Here is an 18,779-nt window from a genome sequence, read left to right on the forward strand (position 1 = left end):
AATTGAAGTGAATTAGATAAATACTGGTGCTAGGAATATATAGCGGAAACCAGAATAAAGCATTGTATCGCTGAACAGCAGTACTTGATGGTTCGTTTTATTGTGAAACCATTTTGTCTCACAATGGAGAAATTCCCAATTTACAGCAGCAAAATTATCAAAGTGAAAAAATTGTATTTTGTTGCATTTCTGGTGTTTCCCATTAATTTTCTTAAGACAACCACATGTTCTCATTGGCAGAGGAGCTGAAGTCTATCCCAGCTGATTTTGGCCACCATTCACATTCATACCCAAGGACAATTTGAAGGCTCAATCATCTTACTGGGCATGTTTTTGGAAGTGGGAGTCACCAGGGAAAGGAACACAGAGGGCGAACATACACTAACTGAATCTTAATGGAGGACTTACTTGGACGCTTGAGCATTTTGTGAAACCACACAATATTCAACCAGGTTGATGAAAAAGAAAACAATTTTGGAAACGCAATAAAATGAGCTAGAAGGGGGCGGGGTGGGGGGCAATTAATTCTTCAAACTGCTTATCCTCCCTAGAATTTTACAATTATAAAACTACTACCACTGTATAAATTAGCTTCCACAGTTTTAAATTAAATTTATAAACAAGCTTTTGACACATTTCATGTATTTGCTATTGCTGTCTGACCAAACTGAAGAGTCAGCCATTTGAGGATCATTGGAATTTTTTTAATCTTGAATTTGACAAATATTCGATACACAGAAAAAAAAAATCACTAAACTAAAACATATTTTAAAATACAAACTCAAAACTAATTATTTTTTTATATTTGGTGGTTTTAATCAAACCCAAATAAAAACTGACAAATTCAAAATTATAATACAGCGATGCAACTAGTTTCTTGCCTCACCCCCTGGCATCTGGATTTTGACTACCGGTAGTTTTATTAACCCAAACCACAATAAAGCATTTAAAAACTCAAAGTGGAGAAATTGAAAAGCATTTTTTTAATGTCATTTGTTTTTAGGATGACAAAATACAGTATTGCTCTCTTTCAAAACATTCATGGATCTGGAAAAAGAACAAAAGATGTGGTTGTACTTAAAAAAAAAGACACTTGTAAGATCATTTTCAGTATGGTCATAAATGAGACAAGTCCGTCAACTCAATCGCTGTCATCATCATTGATGGAGCCTTCGGGTTCTGAACCGTTGTCAGAATGGCGAGGGGAACCCTCGTTGTCTGACCTGGGTTCTGATTCTCGATCAGACGCCGCGACAGGTGAACCGGGCCTGGACTCATCGTCCGATCCTGACCTCTTGCTCTCGTTTTCCGACTGGTCTGAGTCGGACTGCCGCTGCACCCTCCTCTTCTTCACCGGGCTGTTGCTGCCAGAGTCGTCGTCGTCATCGGAGCCCGCTGAGCGCTGAGGGCTGCCCGCCTCACTGCCGGAACGGTTCCTCCCCTGAGGGCTGCCCGCCTCGCTACCGGAGCGATTCCTCCCAGCGTCGGAGTCGCTTTCCGACACGATGCGCTTCCTGTGGTCGTCCTCGTCATCATCATCATCGGATCCGGAACCGCTTTCTCTTTGGTTCCTGAAGAGAAGGAAAGTAGACTCGTGAGACTGCTTTTATTTTTGCGTGGACAGTTCCTCCTGCTCGCCTTTTACCTATCCTCCGCTATTTTCAGGCCATCCTCGTCGGATGACTCAGATGATGAGATGATTGCCTTTGATTTGATCTTTCCTTTGAGAGAAGGCGGGGGGCGCTCAGGCTGAAACTGAAAGGGAGAGTTCAAGAAACTGATTAATTTGAAAATTAATCTTGCTGATTATCCCTGGTATACAGGATAAGAGTCAAAGTATTTATTTATTTTTTTTTAACTTAAGATGCATCAAAATAAAAAATAACTAAACAGATGTTTAAAATGTTTAATGCAGTGATACTGTAATAACAATATAATAGGCTAATATAAAGAAACAAATTGGCTTCATGAAGTGTAATTAAAAAGGGCCATCCGGAAAAGGGCCCGGCAGCGGATGTACTTCCTGAGGCTGCCGAGGAAGCATGGCCTGCCACAGGAGGTGCTACGACAGTACTACACGGCAGTCATCGAATCAATCCTGTGTTCTTCCATCACGGTTTGGTTTGGGGCAGCCACAAAAAGGACAAAATCCGACTTCAACGGACAGTTAGGACGGCGGAAACAAATCATTGGCACCGCCCTACCCACTCTTGAGGACTTGCACACTGCAAGAATCAAGACAAGGGCACGGAAAATCCTCCTGGATCCCCCGCACCCTGCCCACCACCTTTTCCAGCTACTCCCCTCAGGCAGACGCTACAGATCCATGCGCACCAAATCCAGTAGACAAACAGCTTTTTCCCTCTAGCCATTAACTCCTTAAACCAGGGGTGTCCAAACTTTTTGCCAAGGGGGCCAGATTTTATGTGGTAAAATGTCGGGGGGCCGACCTTGGCTGACATTCTTTACATTGAATAACAATAACCCATGGGCCGAGTTATGGGCCGGCAATGGGCCAGCTAGTATGACATATCAGTCAATATAAACACGGAGTGATGTCTTGTTAACTCGTGAGTGATGCCCTCTAGTGTCTAAATGCTATTACTCATTTAGTGAATGCTATTACTCATTTAGCCACTAGAGGGAAGCAGTACTCTATGAAACATCACTCACCAGTCTACGAGACCTCAGTCAATGCAACACGTGTTCCATTGCGCCCAACCTGCGGGCCAGACGGCACTGATTTTATGACGGGGGCCGAGGGCCGGATGAAATTCGACCGCGGGCCGCATTTGGCCCGCGGGCCGGACTTTGGACATGCCTGCCTTAAACAGTCACTGACGTAGTCACTCTTCTTGCACTACAAAATGGTACTACAAAACTACTGGTTACTCTAAAATGGTTCAATGATTTTGTTGTTTACGATGATACTAGTGCATCGTGTTATACCGGAGACAAATTCCTTGTGTGTTCTACATACTTGGCCAATAAAGATCATTCTGATTCTGAAAAGGGTACCTTTTCCATCCTCTTGCGCTCTTTGCTTTTGCGCTGCTTCTTGGCTTGTGCTCCTCCGCCCTCATCATCGCTGTCGTCTTCTCTAGGAGCTCTGCGGCAACAAAAAAATCAAAACTCAGTGTCACTCACCTATTTGTACCTTAGTCCATGTTTGAAAACAAATGGTTCTATATGATTAAATGTAGATGCTCGATATGTCCCGATCACACTTTTTTGCCACTGGAGTGAGTTTTTGGTTTTAAGGATCTGCTGATACCTCAGCAATACATTTCTATTAAAAAAATAAAATGTTAGATGTTAACATATATTTACGTTTGTTATACATTATATTACTCTTCCGTTTGACAAGCTATTAATCAGTTTTCGATTACTTGGTTTCGCTCCGATGCCCAATTAGATGTAAACTGCGGGATCAGATCCGAATTCGGGTTATGTGACAGAATCGGGACATAGCGAATGCACGTAATAAGTTAAATACAACTGAACTGTACTTCCCATAGATGTTTGAGAATCAGTGATCGAGATGAGAGCGGCACACTTACTTCTTCCTCTTCCGGCGGGCCTTCTTCTCTCCGTCCTCACCCTCGTCATGCTCGCTCCCGCTAGCTGCCTTTTTCTTCTTCTTCTTCACAGGCAGCTCTTCATCAGAGTCGTCATTGACAAACTCGTCCATGTCGCCTCCCTTCTTGCGCTGGGAGCGAATGGCAGGGTGAACTGACATTATTATTATTATTATTATTACGCCGCATTCAGACCAACATCATGGTGGGGAAACAAATCAGCTCACAAAATTTTCAATTACAGGGAAACAGAGATGGGGCACTTTGTAGAGAAAACATCGACACAGGAATTCGAGCAGTACATGTAGGTGATGACTAGTCAGCCAGCACATGCTACTAAATTATTTAGTTTATGAAATGTATCCCACCATCAACAGATAGAATGTAGATATTATTCTGTAGTGTATTTGTTTAGCAAATGAGGATGTGTGAAATACAACGTATAGTCGGCTTGAAAAAAATTGCATGTACTAATGTTAGCAGTGAATGGTCAATCCTTTGAACAGGCAACTAGAAAATTAACATTGAGCTCCAGGAGTGATATTCTTTCAAATAAGGAATTTTTACACACAAATTCCGCAAGAACCCAGGGTGAGAAAACCTGGTCTATTTGAGTGTGTGTGTGTGTTTCACTCACACGTCCTCCACCTCCACCACCTCCCTTCTTTTTCTCCTTGAGGCCGCCTTCGGCAAAGGTGAGCAGGCTCTTGGTCTTCTCCACGTAGAGAGCTCTCTGCTCCAGCAGCTTTTTTTGCTCCTCAGCCTCTCGGCTCTTCTTCTCCTCCTGAGGTTTTTTTTGGGGGGTGGGAGGGAGTACGTCATCAGAGCGCAACTCCGACGCTCAAATTGTTGCCGTGATACACGTACTTGCTCCTTCATCATCTGTTGACGCAGCAGGTCGCGCTCTTGTTCTTGTTTGGCCCGAAGTTCTTTCTCCTCCTCATCCTGCTTTCTGGCGCGTGCCACGTGGTACTGAGCCTGACTCAGCAGGTCGGAGCACTGCCTGCGACCCCACAACGCACATGGTCAAAGTGTTACACAAGCACGAATCCAATCCAACCCAATCTAGCAGACATACAAGCAATATTGCGAGCCGAATGAGAATAAACTTTAAAAGCATCACACGAAAATGGGACAATCAACAAAATACTATATGCATGTGTATGGTGCAATAAGCCCAAATGCAACAAAATAAATGTTTTTTATGTCGAAGCAAGTAAGTGGAAAAACAGCACTACCGGTATATAGAACTATATAATTATAACTTTTTGATTTATATTTAGTTTGACAACTGGGACTGGCATTAAACGGCTTGAAGCCTTTTTTTTATCTACCAAACTGGTTCTTGTGTGACGTTCTCACTGTCATCTTAATTTTTTTTTCTCTCAAGTCAAAGCAGGAAAAAAAATGTTTGAACGGCATCTCGTATTTCAAAAACCCATAGGTTGGGTCACTCATGTCGCAAGCACCATTGTAACTTTCAAAATCATTTAAAAACAAACTGCTTCTTTTCAATTTATTCCACAAACCTCTTCTGTCATCTATTGCATGCTTTGTTACAGGTGTTATGAGGATGTGTTGGATTGTATGTTGCCATTAGTCAAGACCAATTTTTTTCAATCAAAGATGGGTTGAGTGGGGTATCCCTGAATTTATTTTTGACGCCGATTTCCCAAATGTATGACCTATTAAAGCTTGCCCAAATATGGATTTTATCATGGATTGTAATTCATAACAATCAGGTTTCAGGAAAAAAAAAAGTTTACCTGTTGCCGAACCGAACCGTTAAATTATAAATATTATTAAATACTTTGTGTGAGAGGGGGGAAAAAGGGGCAATTCAGAATCAAAGCAAAAATATCATCTAAAAGGTTTACTTTCATGTGTTAAAAAAAATAAGACCAGCGTTATCATTAACAATAGAAGAGCAGCCATACACTTTGCAGACTACAAAAAGAATTGGGGGGAGGGGGGGGGGGGGTCCCCAATATACCTGGCTTCAGAAGCTGCGTGTGCAAGGTCAAATCTCATCTTGTCTCCAGCTTTGCTCAGGTAACTGAAATACCTGAAAGGGGACAACAAAATGAGGAAGATGTAGAAGAGCCTGACTGGAATGATCATTTTCAAGCATTTTCCCCAAAAAATGTGAAATTTCAAACCCGATATGGCAACATCAGGCCCGCTCTGTCCATTTGAAAAATCATAGGTTTGGCGACCAGTACGTGGAAAGCGACTGCCACTACCTGTGAGCAAGTTCCAGCTCTTTGACAGAGCTCAGCACAGCCTTCAGGTTACTCTTCTCATCCTTCAGCACCAGAGTGGCGAGCCGCTGAAGCACCAGGGCCACATTGAACATCAGTACTGTGTCGTTGGGCGCCACGTGGCGGGCCTGATTGGAACAGAACAATCCATTTCAATTGCTCATATAGAGGAAGGGCATAAATAAAGTCCTTTCTAAGACAGGGTTTCTCAAGACTTTTGGGGCCCAGGGACCCATACCACAAAGATAACCCAAATTAAACATCAGTATTCCTAAATGCAATAGGAATTTGACATGTGACCATGATTTTATGAGCAATGTCAGTTTGCACTGAATTGAACTCACTTCGCAACAAGCAGGAGTTTGGCAAATAGCGAACAAGTCTTCCAAAAAAAAAAGAGGCTTCAAAATGTTGAATCCACATCCCAGTTAAAACTTAGTCAAACTCAACACAAAACCAAAAGAATTACACATTGTCTGTTAATAACAACTACATAGCTTTGCTTTAGATAAGACAGTTTATCTTATTGCTAACAAACAATAATTGGACAAAAAAAAGCATCAGTGTCATTGTGCTATAACCCGTTAAACAATGGATATCTGCACACAAATGGCAACATATGTAGAATGACAATAAAACAAGGTTTGCAGAAATATATTCTTTATCCCCTGCGAAGAACGACTAACAATACAGCAGCGTTTGGAGGAGTTTTGACAGTCATACATATGAGTATGTCAAAATCATATATTACCCCAAAGTGGCCACGGTAACAACACCAGAACTGTCTGCAACTTTTTAAAAACGGTATGACAATACTAACCGCAAAATATTTTTGCCGACACAAAATTATGTTTTGAGAAAGGCGTCTCTGGTTTTACCTTCAGCAGCATCTGCTTGCACTCCTGGAGTTTCCCACATTTAAAGAGTGCTCGTGCCAAGTAGAGTAACACCTCCGTGTTCTGGTGTTTGTAAAACTTCTTCAGGCAATTCTCATACTGCACAGCAGAAATTCACAGTGGTGGACACTCATTGACATGCGGACAAAAGATGTCAAAACGTAAGGTCTCTTACCATCTGCACAGCGCTGATGTACTGCTTCTGCTCCACGTAGATGTGAGCCAGATTCAACCACACGTCGCTGATGTCTGCTGTGGCCTCCCTCACCTGTGCAAACACGTCCCGGGCCTCTCTGAAGTAGCCCTTGTGAGCAAGCACGGCACCTGCACACACAATATTGCTCTAGAGGCCGACATCCTTTTTATTTTTTTATTTTTTTAAAGTCAAATAGGAAGCTCAACACACCGATTCCATTGGCCGCATAGAGGTTCTTGGCATCATTTCGCAGGACCTGTTTGTAAATGGCCAAGGCACGATCCTGATGTCTCTTTTCCTGTACAAATGAAAACATGAACAAGAAAAGGTCAGTAGAATGCAGACTTTCACAAAGGATGAACAGTGTAAAAAAAAAGGAAATTAATACAAATGAATAACTGAATTATTCATAAACCCTATCCTCACCTAAATTAAATGGGATCTTCTTTGTCCTGAGCCTTACAACACAAATGTATTGACATTTTTCCATTGTCCGTTAACTAATTTACAAACTAAACTTCAACTCAGAAGAGACTACCGCCAAATTTAAGGAATTCGCTTCAGACATTTTGCAGTCCATGCTCAGGTGATGTGGTGTTTGGGGTGTACGGGAGAGGTAGTACCCTTGAGGGTGATACGGTCGCAGCTGCATTGCTGATGCTTTATAGCTGGTTGATCCCTAACTGGTCCTCACCAACACCCAGCTCTTGTCTATGGCTCCAAGTAGCAGAGTTTCTGCGGCCACACCACGGTAAACTGCTTCGACCGGCAGGCTAAACTAGACAAGGGTAACCGAGGGGTCCTTGGCCCCCTGGTGAAGAGCTTGGAGAGGAGATAGGCACCACCAAGTTTAATCGCCTACTGAAATGTCATGAGGAATAAACAGTCAGGATCACACATGCCGGATCGGTCGAGGCCCGGAAAAACAACGACCGCGCTACCCACTGATTTGCCCCAGGGTGGGGACGACAAGTTTACTACTGGGACAAGAACACCATCAAGTCATCACAGCCTCCCAAGGAGTGATACCGTCATTGGTACATGGAATGTCCGCACACTGTATGCCTGTGGGAAAGTGAAAGAGCTGACCCATGAACTAGACAGATACAGGTGGGACGTCTTGGGAATGGCTGAGGTTAGGTGGACCAGCTGTGGTGAGACCACCACAGAAGAAGGTCACAAGATATGGTATAGTGGAGAGGAATCTAGACACCAACATGGAGTTGGCTTTATTGTCAACAACAGCAAAATCAACTCAGTCATCAGCTGCACGCCTATATCCAGCAGGCTCATCAGCATCCGGATCGCTGCGCGGCCCATGAATATTACCATCATACAAGTGTATGCCCCAACGATGGATTATGATGATGCAGTAGAAACTTTTTATGAGGAGTTAGAAAACACCATCAAGGCAACACCCAAGAAGGACTTTCTCATTGTCCAGGGAGACTGGAATGCCAAAATAGGCACAGACGCACCTGAGCACTGGGAAGGGACAGCAGGACGTTTTGGGCTAGGAGAAACGAATGACAGAGGGCTAAGACTTCTGGAATTCGCAAGGAGCCACAAGCTCACCGCAGCCAACACAATGTTCCCACATAAAATCTCCCGCAGAACGACATGGCATTCACCAAATGGTGTGACACACAATCAAATCGACTACATATTCACCCCACAAAGATTCAAGTCAAGCATCAACAAAGCCCAAACCAGAACGTTTCCTGGTGCGGACGTGGGAAGTGACCACGATATGGTACTGCTGACGCTCAGACTCAAACTTAAAACACAAAAGCAACACAGTACACCACGCATCAGGTTCAACTTAGACAAACTGAAAGACCCACAAGTTGCAGGAATATTTGAGGCAAGCAGCGGAGGAAAATTTGCAACACTTAACCTACTGCAAGACATAGACTCATTGACAGACACTATGGAGAGCATACTCGTAGAAACAGCGACAGAAGTATTGGGGAAGTTTAGAAAGAAAAAGAATCCGTGGGTCACAGATGACATCCTTGATTTGTGTGACCATAGAAGGACATTAAAAAGGACCAAGAAGGATGACCCAGAGGCAGCAGAACAGCACACTCTGGTGAACAAAAATATCAGGAAGAGGATGAGGGAAGCGAAGGAGAAGTGGATCACAGAGCAGTGTGAAAACATAGATGCAGGGATACGACAGGGCAACAGTAAAGCAGCATACGCCACATTGAAGACACTGACAAAGACACGGCAACATACAGCAACAATAATAGAAGATGGGGACGGTGCTCTGCTAACCGAAAAGACAGCAGTAACCAGAAGATGGACAGAGTACTGCCAGGAACTCTACAATTTCACAATAAAACCCAACCTTAACATAATCACCGACGCCACAAAGACTACCAGCGAAGATGCCGACGTGCCAATACTCCAGGCTGAAGTGGAGGAGGCAGTAAGGAACCTGCAAATTGGCAAATCACCTGGCATCGACAACATTCCTGCAGAGCTTTGGAAACATGGAGGGCATGAGACAACAAAAGTACTCACACACATCTGTCAAAATATCTGGGTAACCAAGCAATGGCCCCAAAAATGGACACAATCTCTCGTTATTCCCATCCCTAAGAAAGGGAACTCAAGGCAGTGTCAGAACTACAGGACCATCAGCCTGATCTGCCATGCAAGCAAGGTGCTACTACGGATCATCCTGAATAGACTAAAGAGCAGGGCAGAGGAAATCATTTCAGAAGAACAAGCAGGATTCCGACCAAAAAGGAGTACCACGGAGCAGATCTTTAACATCAGATTACTCATCGAGAAACACCTCCAGCATCAACATGACCTTTACCACAACTTCATCGACTTTAAAAAAGCCTTTGACCGTGTGTGGCATGAGGGGCTGTGGCAGGTGCTCCGAAACTACAACTTCAACAATAATCTCATCCAGGTCATTCAATCACTCTACACAAATTCGAGTAGTGCAGTTCTCATTAACAACACTATGGGAGAACTTTTTAAAACATCGATCGGTGTCCGCCAAGGATGTCTTCTGTCCCCTGTCCTATTCAATGTCTTTCTGGAAAACATCATGGACGAGGCCCTTGAAGAGTTCCACACCTCCATATCCATCGGAGGAAGACCCATCTGCAACCTCCGGTTCGCTGATGACATAGACCTTATGGGAAAAAGCGAAGCTGAACTCCAGGATCTTACCACCAGACTGGAAGAGGTAGCGAGGGCTTATGGCATGGAGATAAGTGCAGAGAAAAGCAAGATACTGGTCAATAGCCACAGTAAAACAACACCAACAAGCATCACATTGAACAGGCAAACCCTGGAAGTGGTTAAGGACTTCAAATACCTTGGGTCCTTTGTGAGTGAGGATGGCAGCTCCACAAAGGAGATTAAAGCAAGAATAGGCATCGCAACATCAGCCATGACAAGACTGGCCAGAATTTGGAGGAGCAATACCATCAGCTTCACGGTGAAGGTCAGGCTGTACAAGTCCCTGGTACTCTCCACCTTACTATACGGCTGTGAGAGTTGGACACTCTCAGCAGACACGGAACGCAGGATTCAGTCCTTTGAGAACAAGAGCTACAGAAGGATGCTCCATATATCTTATAGAGAACACCGGACAAATGACTATGTCAGACAGCTAGTCACCACCCTCGCTGGAGAACAGGACCCCGTACTGTCAACGGTAAAACGTCGCAAAATGGCCTGGTATGGCCACGTTACAAGGCATACCTCGCTATCTAAAACCATCCTACAGGGGACAGTGGAAGGGAAACGGAGAAGAGGCAGACAGAGAAAGTGCTGGATGGACAACATTAAGGAATGGACTAACTGCAGCTTCCAGACCCTGCTACGAACAGCTAAGGACCGAGAGTGCTGGAGATCCCTGACTGCCCAGACCTCCACCATGGCACCCCGACGGCCTCTTAGGCCATGGGATAAATAAGAATAAGAAGAATAAGAAGCTCAGGTGATAACAGGCGAGTCATAGATAATTTTTCAGTTGTTAACTCACTCTGTGGGCACAACTCTGTGCCTTCGGCCAGCAAATATAAGCTCTCCCTCCCCGCCATATGCACCTTCACACCAATTCACGTGACACAATTGCAAGGTCGCAACGGGACTATAATTTAAAATAAATGAATACATCAGAAGAGGCGGTGAAGGTGTCTGTGTGTGATTATATGAGTAGATCACGGTCGAAAAAGGAAACTCCACGCACGGAAGACCTCAGCTGACATTCAAACCCAGAAATGCATAACTATGCTGCTAACCATGTCATTTATTATTCATTATTAATTTATTACCTTCTCCCGGTCTCTGGTGGGCTGGTGGAGGGTCTGCAACCACACGTTGCCCAGAGCCAACATGGAGTAGGTGTCATTCTGCGTGGAAGGCTGCTTCAGAATACGCTCAAACTTCTTTTGACCTGGCCCCCACTCCTGTTTGGCCAAGTGAAGGTTCCCTATGAGGGACCACGCATCTGGATGATCCTGCAACAAACGGGAACAGAGTATGGTGACGACATTCTGGGATCAGATCAACAATAATGATAAATGTAATGGCTTTGCAGATGGGCAAGGGGTGTTTGTTTATGACAAAACAAAATGTTTCCCGTTATGTTTGAATGTGATATCTTGCCATTAAATTACCGGTACAAACAATTCGGAGACCCCTGACGACGTGACAAATTTGGAAGACGTTCTCCCTCGCCCGGATGCGGGTCACCGGGGCTGTTCTGATTGACACGCCTCTACAACATCGCTTGGACATCGGGGACATTGCCTCAGGATTGGCAGATCAGGGTGGTGTCCCTCTTTTCAAGAAAGAGGGGCCAGAGTGTGTATTCCAATTAGTAACCACACTCCTCAGCCTCCCTGGGAAGGTCTATTCAGGGGTGCTGGAGAGGCTAGGATCGACAACTCTCACTGGAGCAGTTCGCATTCCAAGTGTGAAGCGGTTGGGATGAAAATCAGAACTTCCAAATCTGAGACCAAGGTCGAAAGGCAAAGTCTCAAATTACCAGTCGAAGTACATTCCTATGCTCACATATGGTCACGAGCTGTGGGCTGTGAATCAAAGAACAAGATCCAGATACAAGCGGCCAAAATTGATTTTTTTCCGGATGGTATTCGGGCTCTTCTTTAGAGATGGGGTGAGAAGCTCAGCCATCCAGGAGGGACTCAAAGTCGAGCCGCTACTTCTCCACATTGAGAGGAGCCAGATGAGGTGGCTCGGGCATCTGATGAGGATGTCCCAGCGGCAGGAGGCCGCGACACAGGACACGCTGGAGAGACTCTGTCTTCCGGCTGGCCTGGGAACGCCTTGGGGTCTTTCTCAAAGAGTTGGATGGTGTGGGTGGGGAAAGGGAAGTGTGGTCTTCCCTGCTAAAGCTGCTGCTGCCGCGACCCGATCCCAGATAAGCGGTAGAAAATGGTATGATACACACAATTCTCAGTTCATTCCCATAATTAAATTGTTTCCAATTTCAAATACTTCCCAAACTCCCCATCTTAGCTTCCCATGGATATTTACCAAATCCTTTGTGAGAACATTTCACCAAAACATACCTGATTAATCTGTAGGGCTTCTTTGAACCAATCAGAAGCCTCGTAGAAATTGCCTTTGTCACGTGCCATCGCACCAAGTCGCAAATAGCCTGGAAGGCAAAAACACAAAAAAACCTTGCGCAATACATTCTCATCATACTTGAGCTGTGTAATGGATATTTGGTTATATATTTGGTATGCTTACAGTCCACATAGTTGGGATGTTCCCTCAGAATGTTTTTGTAGAGCTTCTCCGCCTCATGGAATTCGCACATGGCCTCGTAGAGACGTGCCAGATTGTAGGAGGTGGTGACAGAAATGGCATTGTAGTAGTGCTCGTCGTGCTCACCTTCGGCTTTGGCCCGATCCAGAGAGGCCAGGAAGTATTTCTGGAGGAGGGAGGAGATTTCATGTTTAGATTTACATCTGTTTAAGGAAGACTGGGATTTAGGATTCAGTTGCACCCGAGTGAAGAAAGAAAGAAAGAAAGAAAGAAAGAAAGAAAGAAAGAGAAAGAAAGAAAGAAAGAAAGAAAGAAAATAATCAGACATTTATTGAACAGGACTAACAGTCAAAAGCACAAATAGAAAATCAAAGGACTTACAAGGAGCATGGAGCAGACACTAACACCGGACGAACCGGCCTATAGGCCCCTAACAGTGCAGTCTTGAAATCAAATGCAGTATAAATCATGTCTTACTTATTATTATAATTAAATTATAATTTGCTCATGTACAGCACTTTGTAAGATAAGCTAAGATATCCTTTATTCGTCCCACACTGGGGAAATTTACAGCCTCCAGCAGCAAGAATGTATGTAGAAAGAAGAAAGGAGAAAGAGAAAAAAAAAACAACAAACATCTTTTGTTTTCAAGTGCTCTTTACAATACAGTTGAGTTGAGTAAACTATCGAAATAAAATAAAAATAAATCAGTAAAATACTCAAGTTTAATAAGAGAAAATTACTTTTCATTATTTGGCATCTCTCAAATACTTTTACTCTAGTTAAATTCTACAAGAGGAATTTATCTACCACCGATATTTGTAGTTTTTAATCAGGCATCACTTTCAGGTATTTTAAACAAAATTTTTAAAGGCATACGCCAGACACGCATGTGTGTGCGTGTGTGCGGGTCTACCTTGGCCTCTTCCAGGTTGCCCAGCCGGAAGTGAAGAGCCCCCAGGTTGTTGAGGATCTCTGGAGGCACGTCCGCCTGCACTTTCTCCTGCAGGATGCGCGTGGCTGTGCCGTAGGCAGACAGCGCACCTTGGATGTCGGTCTGCTCCAGAATCTGAGCCAGCTCAATCCAGGCTTCCACGTCATCGGGGTACTGCTCGGTTACCTTCTTTAGATGACCCTATGTAGCAGATATGGATATTTCTTGTAATAATAATCAAAAATTATTAATGGATTCTTTTTTTAATACTCGAACTTAGTTGCGACATCCAAACCTTTGATAACGGAAATAGTGGTACCTGGGGAGCTCAGTATTTTTTTTTAGGTTGAAAACTGGTCGTCAACCAGTTGTATGGCACATATACAGCAGACAAAACAGTCTAATCAAGAATCGCAGATGTGCGAGGAAAACTGATAAAGAAAGGCATGACTGAGTTGTTGTACTTAGGACACATACTTTGGCAATGTCTCGCTTTTCCTGGTCGTCAGAAGTTGCGTAAAGGGAGCCCAGAATTTTGATGGTCTCGTAGTTGTTGGGGTAGGCCTTTAAAACCTTTTCGAAGCACTGGGCTGCATTCTCTTTGTCTCTTCGATAAACGTACATCTGCCCCAGGCCGAAGAAGGGCAATACGAAGGTGGACGAGGCAAACTGTGTGGCCTGGTAGTAATACTGAAAGGCTTGGTCGTAGTCCTCCTAAGGCCAGAGAGGGAGAAATGAATGACATGTATGAGTGAGCATGATTCTCATTCGTTCGGGTCATTGTGCAAAGCTTGAATCGAGGCAACGGTAGTCCGCCGGTTTGTTGAAGAAGTTCCGACTTTAATCAGTTAATCCTTTCATCCGCTGTAAATGTTTAAGCTTCCCTAATTAGGTCTCTGATTGGTGTGTGACGTGGATGGACACAATAGGGTTGTTGTTGTTGACAAAGATCATTTGAAGATGCATTTCAGACTCACAGACCAGCCGTGATGAATTCTGACCCACACCGAGGACAAAATCCTCAGGAGCAATTTTGTTTATGCATAGCACAATAGAGGACAGCGGTTTGTACGGGCCCAGATTCAGCAGTTCATTTACATCTTGAAAACGGAAATGCCATTTGAGGGCATTGCTGCTTGTATTCTGGACAGGTAGTATCACTGATTCTACAATTATTTGACAGCTGCAGCCCTAGCCGCCAGACTTAGCTGGCAAATGAATGTCCTACAAAGTATATACAAATCGGTCATTCGCCTTCTGACTCTGGAGTAACATAAGTCCATGTGGACAAATGATCCCTGCAACGCTTTGACGTAGAGATTTTGATAGAACTTTTTTCTTTTTGTATTCATTCTTTAGTTATTCAATGAATCGCTTTGGCCCTACAACAACAATCCTATCGCGTCCGCACCCACTAAAGACATGAAAAGGGAGAGTCTTAAATTTCAAAATGGAAAACTGAAGAAGCCTTTGGATTGAAGTCGAAACGTCTTCACCCAAAAACTAAAAACAGAAATAAATAAAAGAGTCCAATTGCCTGGAAACAAATTTGGGGGATAAACAACAAACAGTAAATAAGAGTGAAGCGACTTCACAATGACCGTGGACGCTACCTGCACGTGAAAAGATCGAGCCAGCTGGTAGCAACTCTCTGCCTGCATGGCCTCCACTTCCGTGTTGTGGAAAGCATGCAGGGCCAGATGCTGGACTTTGCTGTAGTCCTGAAAGCAGAAAAGGGCAAACCATATGAAACACAGTCAAAGCGAGGTCAAGTGAGCGTATCGAGATGCTCGTGGCTACCTTTTTGAAGAAGAAGTGGTTGGCGAGGTGGTTGAGCACCATGGGGTTGCTGGGGTCGATGGTATAGGCGCGCGACAGGAGCTGCACTCCGTTCTTGATGGAGTCGGCCTCCTTGTTGTTGAGTTCGAGCACGGCCAGTCCGACGAGGGCTCCCACGCATTTGGGGTTGAGCTCCAGGGCGCGGCCAAACGCCAAGCGAGCTTTCTCCAGTTTGTTGAGCTTGACGAAGCAGTGGCCCATTCCCAGCCTTACCTCAGCTGGCCAAATACAAAATCAATGCGACAAAGCATGTCATCTATGCATGGCTGGAGAAGAAAGTTAACACACCATATCTTTCGATCTTTACCTGGACAGCCGGGGTTTGTGCGCAGAGCCTTTTTGTAGTACGCCAGTGCTCCTCTGTAATCCTTTTTATTGAAGGAGATGCACGCCTTACCTAATAAACAACAAAGGGGTGTGTTCATTCAGTGAATGGGGGTACATTATTTGATTAAATGTGTCTATTTTTTATGATGCACCAAGCTCCTGTTATATTTTTTACATTAATTTTATTTATTTGTCTCTCTTCTCTAGTGGCAAGTGCTGCAACAACGCTTGTATGTTATCGTTTCTTCTACTATTCAATTAATTTGACATTGTACACTCTCCTAGTGACAAAAAAGAAAAACAAAAATGTAAAGATAGCTCCGAAGGTAATGCTTTTTTGCATAAATACTAGAGGGCCAAGCATTGTAAAACAGTTTTTAAGTTGATCAGTTAATCGTTCATCTGAATTCAACTTACCAAGTAAAGCAGGGATGTTATTGGTGGACTGATTGAGGACAAATTGGAACTGAGCGTCGGCCTGGTCCATCTTGTCTCCTTCCAGCAAACAAAAACAAGCTCTTCCCAGCAAATGGTTCTGAATGAGACAAGATGAGTTGTATTTATTTTAAATACTGCAAATGCTTTATTTTGTCACCTGCCCTGAGATGTTGTTCTCACCTGATCGTACATAATGATCTTGTCGGCCATTGTGTACAACAGCGTGGCCTGAGTGATGAGCTCTTTCTTGGCATCTTTGTTTTTCTCTTTGCGGGCCTGTTGCACGTAGTAAGCTGCCAGAGTGTCCAGACATGTCATCTGATCCTTTTCGTGGTCGCTGTAGTCTAGGTTGCCGTCGATACGCGCCGCCTCAAGGAGTTTAACAAAGTCCTCTGTTTTGCCCTGCTTGTAGTACTCCAGCTAAGAGAAGACAACATGGTTGTGATATCCTTTCAAATTACTTTTTCAATACTTACACTCTTTCCAAAAGGTTAGGGATACTCTGCTTTGTGGTGAAATTTCAGAATGCACTAGGATTTACACAAGTGAATAAAATTTATCAGAACCTTTGACTGCACAAGCCCAAGGGTTCAATTTTTCTGTACAACTTGCAGTTCTCCAACAATGGCACTTTAGAGCAAAAGTCCCAACAGGTGATTCATAACTCAACCCATACATATCCAAGGACATCTACTTCTATGCATTTCTGTGAGAAATGTATTCTCTCAAATTAGACTTGATTATATCATTATGGTAACTATAAACATATTCACATTTTATTTGTAAACCGTTACAATGCAAACCACCTTTTTTAAGGTAAAATATATGCTTACCGCCAAGGCAATCCATATGTGCAGCTGTGTGTGCTCCTGCTTCAGGATACTGATGACCTCGTCGCCTTCGGGCAACTGGTCAAAGTCAAGCTCAATTACCTGCAGGATGAATTCGTTACACTTAAATTAAGATTTGACAAAACGGCCCAAATAAGATCGTCCCAACCATCTGCAAATGTGTTCGTTCAGTTTTGGTGGACAAACATGGAGCAAGACCTGGTTGCAATATTTCGGTTACTTTTTTGGGGATGTTTTGTTTTTGAAGCTCTTGATGATCACCATCATCATCATATTTACTTTAGATTGTCACAACATCCCGACGGTGTATTTTAGAATACAGACATGCTGGATTAGACATTCGGTTTGTATATCGACGTCACTCAAGCCGCTTGCAGAACTGAGCAGCACTATTGATGTTAGCAATAATTAGCACGCACGGCGAGCAATGTAGCAGTGGTCGTTTAGGAACCGACATAAAAACGAAGAGGTTTACCTCATCTGTGTCCCGCAGAGGGATCTCGATAGACCCTCGAGACATCTTGGAGGAGGAAAAGCCCAAAGGCAGTTAAACCGGGAATTCAAAAACCTGCACAGCCGATAAAGTTGGTCGTAAATTGATGCCCTAAACCGGAAGCCAGCACACAGTGTGTGCATCCTAAAACTTTGTCCGATCGGGAAAAATAATATTTGTTTCTGTTTTACTGACGCAGGTTTGCAAAAATGACTACAGTATTGACAAATTTTGTTTCTTCGTTGAAGCAATTCTGAATGAAGTTATTCATGTAAAAAAGCAACAACAAATAAACTTCATGTTCACGTCTTCCTTCTCCAACCATTTAATCATCTATTACTCCATATTCTTTTTCCTTCTGCATTACCGCATCCTACTGGATAATATGAAATACTGTATATAGATATGAAACTTGGTCTGTATGTACAATTATGTAAATGTATTTCAGACAGTGATGGTAACAAAATACAAATCGTTACTGTACTTTGACCTTTAAAATATATGTCATTTACTTATAGCATAGTATTTATTTTAATGAGGGTTTTTTACTTTTACTCCCGACAGATATCTTTACTTTGTTTCTACCCATCACTTTGCCAAAATCGGGGGAGGGGGAGATACCTCCTCAAAAGACAACACGCCATAAAATTGTTTGTGTTGTGAAGACGAGAATGCTAGAATTGCTTCTTTTGGCACTGGTTTAAGCAACCTGAAGTTTGAATTGGTCACAAATTAACATAATTTTTTACGATGTACAGTACCAGTTAAGTTTAAATAGCCTGTCAGTCTGTGTTTTTGGGGATTATTCATAAATGTCCAGAATCTTCTGAAGAAATGCTGATGGCATGACAGTATTTGGGAAACAAAAATGTTAATCAAAAAGAATGTTTTACAAGTTTTACAACAGCTTTGCACATCTTGGTATTTTGTCAGTCAGCTTTATATGGATGCTGCTCTCTGACCGGAAATGACTTTCGGTTCACAGCTGTGTATTAACAAGAGTTAATAGCTTGGATTTCCTGAACACTCAATGTGCTTGAGACCATTTGAGTGTGTGAGTGTATCCAAACTTTTGACTTGCAGTTTATGGTTTTCGTGCGCTAGAGGAGGCAATTTAAATGCAAACCAATTAAATGTACCATTATCACAGGGAGTCATTTTGGCAGCGGTGAGGGGCGGGGGCGGGTAATTCTG

General features: G+C 43.4%; 1 protein-coding gene across 1 annotated transcript; it reads right to left on the bottom strand.

The window, feature by feature from the left end:
• Positions 1 to 960: 960 nt before the first annotated feature.
• Positions 961 to 17,736, bottom strand: ctr9 (CTR9 homolog, Paf1/RNA polymerase II complex component). The gene is made up of 23 exons (XM_052063598.1): positions 17,568 to 17,736; positions 17,075 to 17,173; positions 16,422 to 16,661; positions 16,221 to 16,338; positions 15,784 to 15,873; positions 15,438 to 15,694; positions 15,251 to 15,358; positions 14,115 to 14,351; positions 13,620 to 13,838; positions 12,686 to 12,869; positions 12,502 to 12,590; positions 11,239 to 11,424; positions 7,142 to 7,229; positions 6,911 to 7,059; positions 6,718 to 6,834; positions 5,822 to 5,967; positions 5,572 to 5,643; positions 4,446 to 4,581; positions 4,216 to 4,362; positions 3,561 to 3,709; positions 3,019 to 3,109; positions 1,646 to 1,755; positions 961 to 1,571 (listed from the first exon to the last, which is right to left on the bottom strand). Exons 1-23 carry the CDS (start codon positions 17,610 to 17,612, stop codon positions 1,142 to 1,144), a joined length of 3,507 nt encoding a protein of 1,168 aa, XP_051919558.1. The 5' UTR covers positions 17,613 to 17,736; the 3' UTR covers positions 961 to 1,141.
• Between the last annotated feature and the right edge of the window lie 1,043 nt (positions 17,737 to 18,779).

This window comes from Hippocampus zosterae, chromosome 4, assembly GCF_025434085.1.
Source record: "Hippocampus zosterae strain Florida chromosome 4, ASM2543408v3, whole genome shotgun sequence".
Taxonomy (NCBI): Eukaryota; Metazoa; Chordata; class Actinopteri; order Syngnathiformes; family Syngnathidae; genus Hippocampus; species Hippocampus zosterae.